A 9,631-nucleotide genomic window follows, 5' to 3' on the forward strand; every position below is an offset into this window, starting at 1 on the left:
CACTTTCTGCACTGGCTCCTTCCTGCTCAGTAGGCTGAGGATGTCTTGGGGTGGGGTGCCCATTACCTTAGCAGCAGAGGATGGCTGGAGCCAGCCGGGAAGGCTGCAGCAGGACTGTGTGGGGAGTACCTCGCTGCCCCCTTTTACTGACCAGGAGCATAGTGCTCCAGCAGGGGAGTCCCTTGCCCTGGGCCAACCACCCTGGGCCAGTCAAAAACCCATCTCCCGACAAGGTGCTGAGGCTCCCTGCTGAAATGCAATTAAAGCAATTGATTTTCTAGTGCTGGTATTTATTGACTACCGTGCAGAAGGGCTATCTTTCTATTCACATCAAACCTTTTGTTGCGTGTTTCTGTTTTTTAATACTTTAGGGTTCTGATTTATGGGACCAGACCTTGTAAATAACCACTGTTCACTCACATTTGTGGCAGTGACAATAAGGCCCCTCCCAGAAGGGTCCTAGAGCCAGGAAGGTGGCTCAACTGGCCCAGCTCTGACAGACCCAGGAAATGACCACCCAGAGGTCAGCTGGTCTGTAGAAGAAATGGGCCCAGACCCTTGGGAGGAAGGCAGAGCTGGTTAATCAGCAGCACGATGACGCATGAAGGAGATTATGTTGTGCTCTTTATTGCCAAAAATAAAGACTTTTAAAAAGACAACTACTGGTGATCAATAAATATCCATTCCTTTCTGTGCTGGTGTGTGCTTTCCCCCAGGCTACCTAAAAACCATGGTGGGCAAGCCTTCATATCCCTGGATACATGCTTAGGGCAGGGCCTGAAGGGAACTAAAGAGAAATGAAATGTGGGTGGGGCCTGCAGCACTACCACCCCTGCCCCCCTCCCCACAACTTCCCTGGGGGAGGGAAGGTCAGAGTATAAAACACCAAGTTCACCAGTGGACAGAGAGGATAACCAGGGCTTAATACTAATCCCAAAAGATGACAGCTGGCCCAACCCTGGGAGGCTGCTTCAACCAAGGTTCTAGCCCTCAGCCCTAGCAGAGGCCTAAGGAAGGGCTGTGAAAACTCCTTCCCTTGGGGAGAAAAGATTTAAAAAGCTTTAGTGACCACATGTCTAGCTCAGTGACTCTCAACTAGAAAGCAACAAAGCCCCCTACTAGTGAGCTAGGAAACAGGTTGGAAGGGGTGCCTGGGATTCCGAGAAGTATCACAGTGACCAACAAGGTCAGGCCAAGGATGCTGACCACCTCCTAATAGAAACTGCTCTGTCCGACACCAGTGGAACCCCTGGCAATCTCTCCAGTGACCTTCTAGGAGGCAGTTTGAGCAACTGCAGCCCAAAGCACAGAAGCCAGAAGTGCTCACAAGACCTGAAAGGCAGCCACCTTGAACCTAGTCTTCGGCAGCAGGCAAGCTGCAGCTAGTTTATGGTGAGCACGTCACTCTGGATCTCATGGCTCAGCTGAGTCTGTAAATCACTCAGCTTCTTCTTTAGCCCAGAGAGGGCTGAGAGGACAATGGTTTCAGGGCGCAGTGAGCCACAGGACTCCACATTGTAGTAAAACCTGAGAGACAAGAGCAGGGTGAGAGCTCTCATGAGGCAGAGCTTGAGCTGCGGCCAGACTTCCCTTCTGTCCTGTGACTTGATCTTGGGACACGGCTGACTTCCCCTTCCCTAAAACCTCTTAACATGGAGTGGGTCCAGATCCTCTTTGCAGTTCCTCAAGGAAGCTACAGCTACTTCAAAAGGGTATTGTTGTAAAAACCCCAAAATGACTGTATGTACCTGGAGACAGCAGGAAACAAACAAACACGATGCTGACACCGTTCTTCAGGGTGGGACTATGGTCAGTTCTGCTCTGCCTTGAGCCTAAAGAGGCAGGCCGGAAACAGCACAGAGCAATAAGAAGGCCCATTTCTTCATGGTGACTAGAGAGGGCTGAAGACCAACTCAGGATGTTTATGTGAGTTTGGCAGTTAGCTCTCCTGTCACGTGGTGGGGGTGGGTGAGTGAGCATGTGTGACTGCCTAACAGCCTCACATACCTATGTTCTTACACTCACAGTCCCAGCAGGGCCTGGCCTTACCTCTCAGGCTTGCCGTTGGGGTCATAGGGAGCCTGTGACTCATCCTCATCCAGCTCGGAGTACTCACTCTTTGGCCTGAGGGCAAGCACAAGAGAAGCACAAGTGGCTACCTCTGCTTTTAGCCAGGCTCTCAGGGCATCTGCCCACCCGATCTCTCTCTCTGCAGCCATGGCTTGTGCCCCTTCCCCCACAGAACGTACCATTCCTCAGGCTTGGGGTACACTGTGTGTCTTAGTGCATTGTCAGGATCGTATTCAAAAGCCACCCCGGCAGTAGGGTTCCACTTAGCATGTTCCTTGCCAAAGCCCTTCTTGGCATAGGCTCGAAGTCTCAACTCCTGGCCTTTCCTCAGCTTAACGATAAGGATGTCTGCAGGGAGAGGTAAGTGAGCCAGGAACCAAGAGGTCAGGTCTCAGCCTCTGACCTGCAGTGCTGCATGAAGACAACCCACACCTGGGCAGAAGGGTCTAAAGGTGAGTGACAAAGAGACCAGGCAGCTCAAGAGGGTACATCTGACCTCTACCTCCTCCAACCACTAGGCACATTTGCCCCACCCCCTTACCACAATGCCCCACCCCCTTACCATCCTGCTCCACATAGTCATTGGGGTCGTTATCACGGTTCCGGGATGTCACCTGTCGGAAGCCCAAACAAGCAGGCATTAGCTTCTCACCTCTCAGTCACCTCTGGCAACCCAATAAATCCAGCCTATAATCTGTCAAGCCAGGGAAAGGAGGCCTGTGAAGGTGGTGGCAGAGTTATCCAAACAGCCCCATGGCCTTGAGAAGGGTCTTTGGACAAGAGAGGACACACAGCACCAATACTGCTCCGTTCAAGAACTTAGGACCAGGGCTGTAGAGATGGCTCAGAGGTTAAGAGCACTGACTGCTCTTCCAGAGGTCCTGAGTTCAACTCCCAGCCACCACATGGTGGCTCACAACCATCTATAAAGTGAACTGCTGCCCTCTTCTGGCCTGCTGGTGTACATGTAGGCAGGGCGCTGTATACACAGCAATACATAAATAAATCTTAAAAAGAACTTAGGACTAGCACTTCTAGGTGGCAGTTAAAAGTAGATGGTCACAGGGCAGGTTAACAGAAAGATCCACACCAAACTGTCCCACAGAGGAGAAAGAGCAAAGGCACTAACTGGAATAACCCGGGGGCTGTTGGAGATGAGATCTCGAGAGGTAACATGGCGCGTCTGGTCCTCGTTGCACCTCACATCAAGAGTGAACTCCACAGAACACTCGGGGCAGAACTCTTCACACGTGCAATCCTGAGGCAGGAAAGGCAGAAGGTACCACTAGATCGGGCTCCCTGCTTCTACTGACCAGCTCCTTTCAGTTTCGTCTCGTGACAAGGCGCTGACCACAGTCCCAGGCCTCTTCTGGGCTAGGATACCATCCTCATGACAGCTTGTATACCACCGCCAAATACTCTTCCTTTCCACGTCCACTGCTGCAAGCTACCACTAGGGGGCACACTGCTAATATAGCAGTGCACAGAAAGGACTGCCTTGGGAACCAAGGTTGTAGGGCACTATAGTTCTGCCTATGTAGACAGCTTGGGAATTACTGAAAATACAAACAAGGGTTAGCTGGGCTGTGGTGGCATATGCCTTTAATCCCAGCAGAGGCAGGCAGATTTCTGTGAGTTTGAGGCCAGCCTGGTCTACATAGCAAGTCCAGGACAGTCAAGGCTACACATAAATATCCTGTTTTGAAAAACAAGCGAACAAAAACAAAATAAAACAACAAAACATCTTTCAGGGTCTAGATTACTTGGGGTGGGGGTGCCCTCATGTAGCCCAGGCTGGCCTGGAATTCACTCTGTGGCTGAAGATGAATTTTAAATACTGATCTTCCTGTTCCTATTTCCCACGTGCCAGGATTATAGGCATATGCTCTGACATCCACCTAATCTTTACTTCAGAACCTTTTATGAAAATTTTCACATACACAAAACCAGAGAGGACTAAAGCCGATCACCACCTATCATATCCCCACCTTCTGGCTTTCTTAATTATCAACATTTGCCATTCATTGTGGGTGTTTTGTGTGTTCTGAGACAGGGCATATCGCACCTGGTAGCCTCCTAAATGATGGACTGAGCACAGCACACTGATGTGTGCTCAAGGGTTTACAAGAGAAGGGTCAGGATGCTCAAAAATGCCATATGAAAAATAAGGCAAATGTAGTAAAACATTAGCATCTGGTAACTACAGAGAAAAAAACGAACAGGTGTCTCATTAATGTTTCTCAGGCAGGCATGGTGACACATGCCTTAACTGAGCACTACTCAGGAGGAGAGCAAACAGATCTCAGTTCAAGGCCAGCTAGAGCGACAGAGTGAGACTCTCTTAAAGAATAAACAAAAAGAATAAGTGTGAGGGGGGGTGGGGGTGGGAGGGGGCGGCAGGGAGGTTAAGAGCACCTGCTGCTCTAGCAGACAACTTGAGTTCAGTTCCCAGAATCTATATGCAGCAGCTCACAATTGGCTGCAGCTCTAGCTCCAGGGGGCTCCCTTTTGACCTTTTCTAGCACTCTAACTTACCTGTACATACATAAAAGCAGTTATATACACATATCCATACATAAAAGTGAGAATAACTTAAAAAAATATATATATGTATGTATGTATGTATTCTGGAGTGCCCCCCCCCCTCCTGATTTTTTGAGACAGGATTTCTCTGTGTAGCCCTGGCTGTCTTGGACTCGCTTTGTAGACCAGGCTGGCCTCCAACTCATGGAGATCTGCCTGTCTCTGCTTCCAAAGTGCTGGGTGGGATTAAAGGCGTGCGCTACACGCCCGGCTGTGTGTCCCTCTCTTCCTGTGAGGCTGGATGTGCTGAGAGCATAATCAATCTGAAGCCCCATCAGAACCAAGGACCGCAGTATCAGGGCATCAGCTCCACAGTCACTGGAAGGAAGCTATCAGGAAACCAGCCCCACCACGACTTCCACCTTCCTGTGCCTCCAGCCTACCCAACACACATACCCGGGAGTACTGCAGCTTGTCCACAATGTCATCACTAGTGAGGGGGATTAGACCTGCAAGACACAGGAAAGTGCTTTGAAGAATAGTCAATAGCGAAGCCATCGAAAGAACCTCAAGTAGGTCACACGGGCTAGGGACAGAAAGCCCAAGTGTCCTCCCACTTTTAATCCCTTCCACCTCAACACCAGCACTCACCAAGCCTGTGAGCAATGAATTCATCGTGAAGGACTGAGGAATTGGCATCAATCTGAACCCAGTCGATGGCTGAAAAAGGTGGCAACAAAATAGCACTGTTAAGGACTGACCACCAGATTGAATTATAGACCTACTGTTTTCAATCCATTGAGTGCCTAACACTCAGGAGGCAGAGGCAAGCAGACCTCTGTGAGTTCAAGGCCAGCCTGATCTATAAAGTGAATTCCAGGACAGCCAGGGCTACACAGAGAAACCTTGGGTTGAAAAACCAAAAAGGAAAAAAAAAAAAAAAAAGAAAGAAAGAAAGAAAGGAAGGAAGGAAGGAAGGAGGAACCAGTCAGTGTTTATAGTTGAAGGTGCCCAGGTCAGGCTGCCAGAGGCTCTGACTCCAAAGTGACAGCTCAAGGTTCAGGTGTCTAGTTTTAACAGACCACACACACCACACCTAACACTTTCCTGCCCCAGTGATCTGGGTATGGGGCTTGGTGGTGCCACACACAAAAAACTCTGCTCACTTAGAGAATGCTGTGGGTGTGGGATACTCAGCAAGTTGAATATTCTCTAAAGAGCACTTTAAATCTGCTACCTGTGCCAATACCAAGTCCAAGAACAAAAAGCTATTTGGGCGCTTAAAAGTTGGGGAAACATGGGTAGAGGAATGGCTGAGAGATTAAGAGGCTCCTGGCACCCATGTCAGGCGGCTCACAGCTGCCTGCAATTCCAGCTCCAGGGGGATCTGAGACCTCTGGCCTCCTCTGGCTGCACTCACCTGTAAACACCCACACACAGAGACACAGTTAAACATAATTTAAAAAATTAAAAGTTTGGCCGGGTGTGGTGGTGCTCGCCTTTAATCCCAGCACTCAGGAGGCAGAAACAGGCAGATCTCTGTGAGTTAGAGGCCAGCCTGGTCTACAAAGCGAGTCCAGGCCAGCCAGGGCGGTTACACAGAGAAATCCTGTCTCGAAAAACAAACCAACAAGCAAACCAAAAAAGAACAAAAGCATGTTGATTGTAAAAGAAAGTCATAATAACAAATATGCTTTCTCTCACGTGAACCTCATTTTCTTTTTCTTTTCTTCTTCTTCTTCTTTTTTTTTTTTTTTGAAATAGGGTTTCTCTGTGTAACAGCTCTGGCTGTCCCGGAACTCCCTCTGTAGACCATGCTGGCCTCAAACTCACAGAGATCCACCTGCCCTTGCCTCCCAAGTGCTGGGATTACAGGCATGCATCACCATTGACCAGCCTGTTTCGTTTTGTTTTAAAGAGAGTTCAGGGCCTGGGACACGGTTCAGTAGGGCAAAGGTATTTATTTGTTATCAAACCTGAAGACTCAAGTTCAATCCCTAGAACCCGTATGATGGAAGAGGAGAGTCCCCACCACAGGCTGCACTCTGACCTCCACACATGCACTGTGGTACTCTCGAGCGCAGAGATATACACATATATGGGAAATACATATAATGTTTTAAAGAAGAGGGAGAGAGAAAGATAAGAAAGTACGGCTGGGTACTATCTGGAAGGTCGAGAGGGATCAGTGGGAGGGGAATAAAAGGAAGTGATGGGGAGTGGATACAATCCAAGCACAGTGTTTGAGTGTGTGTATAAAAATGTTATAACCGAGCCCATTATTTTGTAAACTTAACATACATTTCAAGACACCCACCGGTACTGAACACTGACTTTAAGGCAATGGTGCATAATCTACCCGACTTCAGTAATCGTTGGTATCTCCTGCAAACGACTCCTAGCGTCTACACATTACAGATAAGGAGACCACAGCTCCCAGCTGTTTAATGATGTTTATAGTCTTGATTTCTGTTGCTTTTGGGTAGACGACCTGTGCTGGAAACCGCGCTTCTGAGCGAGGCACGCACCAAGGCCGGCCTGAGTGGCCCGGTCCCGGCGTACAGCACCGAAGTGTTCTTAGCCCCCACCCCCAAGCTGAGGGGCGGCGGCAAGGGTTCCAAGGGAGGGTCGCGTACCTATAATGGGCACCTCGGCGATGAAGACCCTCCGAATGGAGTTGGCCACCCTACGGGAGGAAAGGCAGGTGGTGTGAGCGACCCCGAAGCCACAGCCCCGGGGCCAGGGGCCTGAGGACCCGGCCGCCCGCCTTTCCCTTAGCCGCCTTACGCCAGGTCCGTGTTCTCGATGATGAACTTGACATTCTCCTCGGTGAGTTCCGTGATCCGCACGGTTGGCTGGTTGGCGTACGGCATCGCGACCGGCAGCCAGTCTCCCGCCACCAGCCCCGCAGCGCGCCTGCGCAGCCACCAGCAGTTTGTCGGCGGGATGACGGGCGCTTCCGTCTTGACGTGAGCACAGCGCCTCCTGCTGGCCGGAGGCCGGGACTCTCCTGGCCTGCGTTTCTTTTAAGCACACTGTCGCCAAATGCACCAGGTCCTACGCTCTTGAAATCCCTAAGATAAATATAGCACAAAAGTACATGGCCATTCATGTCAATGTTATTTGTAATTGCTAAAAATAACTCATTAGGCAATGATTGATGGAGATTTGGTTAAACATACATATATATGGGGCCAGAGAGTTGACCTAGTGGTTAAGAGCATTTGCTACTCTCCTATAAAAAGCCGATTGGATTCTCACCACTCGCATGATAGCTGATCTCTTTAACTCCAGTTTCTAGGGATCTGGCGCCCTCTCCTGGCATCTGAAGGCATCAGGTAGGCACGTGGCACACAGATACACATGCAAGCAAATCACCCATATACATAAAAATAATTTAAGAAATATATAAGAATACAATGAAGCCTTTTGTTTTGTTTTTCCAAGACAGGATTTCTCTGTGTAGCTTTAGCTGTCCTGGACTTTCTTTGTAGACCAGGCTGGCGTCTACACCCCCCCCCCCGCCCCGCCCCCGTGTGCTGGAATTATAGGTGTGTAGATCTAGGCTGGGCGTGGTAGCGCACCCCTTTAATCCTAGCACTCGGGAGGCAGAGGCAGGCAGATCGCTGGGAGTTCGAGGCCAGCCTGGTCTACAAAGGGAGTCCGGGACAGCCAAAGCTACACAGAGGCCCTGTCTTGAAAAAACAATAACAAACAAGCAAACAAAACATTGTAGATCTATCTATACATAAACAAAATGGCTCGGGAGGCTCAATGTGTAAAATGATTATGCACAAGAGTGAGGACGCAAGTTCAAATCCTCTGAACACACATGAAACAGGACATGTTAATGCAAAAGTCTTTTGAGTTTAAAGGTGGAGAGAAAAGAATCCCCTAGAAGTTCTCAGGCCAGTTAAATGATGAGCAAAGCAGCAAACAATGCAAGACTCACCCCAGAGCTAAGGTCAGCAGGAGTGCTGTAATGCACGCACGCAGCACACACACACACACACACACACACGAAACAAAACACAGGTATTTTTATTATGTTGTGTATGTATGTGATGGTGATGGTACCAACACATGTGTGTGGAAGTCAAAGGACAATGTGGGAGTCAATTCTTTCCTTCCACCATGTGGGTCCCAGGGATTGAATTAAGGATGTCAGGCCTGACTGCAAGTGCTCTTACCCACTGAGCCATCTCAAAGGTCCTCAAAGGATACTTCAACAGCGCCCATGTATTAAATGATACACACTTTCCTTTCTACTCCAGGTTACACAATGTACTTCTGAAGTAAAGATACAATGCTCTTTACTTCTACAGATCTGAAGAGTTTAAATGGACCTTAAAAGGGAGGCAGCTGTTCGTTCACACAGAGAAGAGAGGTACTTGAACAGAATCCTGAAGGAACTACATTTTGAGGACAGAAGTTACCAGAGAACAAAAAGATGCTGTAACAAGAAGTGACATTTCTTCCTGAGACAGAGGAAGGCACTTACAGAAGGGGCCTGCTCCACAGCACACTCCATCCCTGTAAATTATCTCACATGTGCGCGGAGAGGGGGATGCTATAAAGGATAGAGAACAGATCAAGTGTAATCATATGGCAGTAACTTTATGGGATGTCAAGAGGCATTTTTTTTTTTTTAAATCAGAGAGGTACAGAAAGAACCCGACAGCCCACTAAAAAAGATCTGAAACTCAACTCTCCCGGTCAGCTGATTTATAAAGGAGTAGAGAAGAGAGTGCTAACCATGGGTGCAAAGGAAGCCCAGCCAGTGCTGAGGCTGGAGGACTAAGGAAGCTGAAGACTGTGGTCAAGTAGTCAGACTAGGAGCAGACAAGCCAGCTTGGGGCCCGGGGAAAGAGCTCTTACCCTCATTTGACTGGGCCCAGAGACGCAGAGCTGTCACAGTGGCCCTGTAGGTTTGAGGCAATGCCCAAGGCCAGAACTCAGACCCCTTCCATATACTACTGTTTACCGTTGGAGCCGTGGATAGCGTTGACACTTGTCTAGATAGAAACTATACAACATA

At 49.1% G+C, this 9,631-nt stretch overlaps 1 protein-coding gene across 1 annotated transcript; it reads right to left on the bottom strand.

Annotated features, from left to right (window-relative positions):
• Positions 1-606: 606 nt before the first annotated feature.
• POLR2C (RNA polymerase II subunit C) lies at positions 607-7,543 on the bottom strand. Its single transcript, XM_084755298.1, has 9 exons — positions 7,381-7,543; positions 7,230-7,279; positions 5,245-5,313; positions 5,050-5,102; positions 3,200-3,328; positions 2,633-2,684; positions 2,250-2,418; positions 2,050-2,124; positions 607-1,527 (listed from the first exon to the last, which is right to left on the bottom strand). The coding sequence occupies exons 1-9, from the start codon at positions 7,464-7,466 to the stop codon at positions 1,383-1,385; spliced, it is 828 nt and encodes a 275-aa protein (XP_084611424.1). The 5' UTR covers positions 7,467-7,543; the 3' UTR covers positions 607-1,382.
• Positions 7,544-9,631: the final 2,088 nt, after the last annotated feature.

Source organism: Acomys minous (genome assembly GCF_964271855.1).
Source record: "Acomys minous genome assembly, chromosome: 14".
Classification (NCBI taxonomy): domain Eukaryota; kingdom Metazoa; phylum Chordata; class Mammalia; order Rodentia; family Muridae; genus Acomys; species Acomys minous.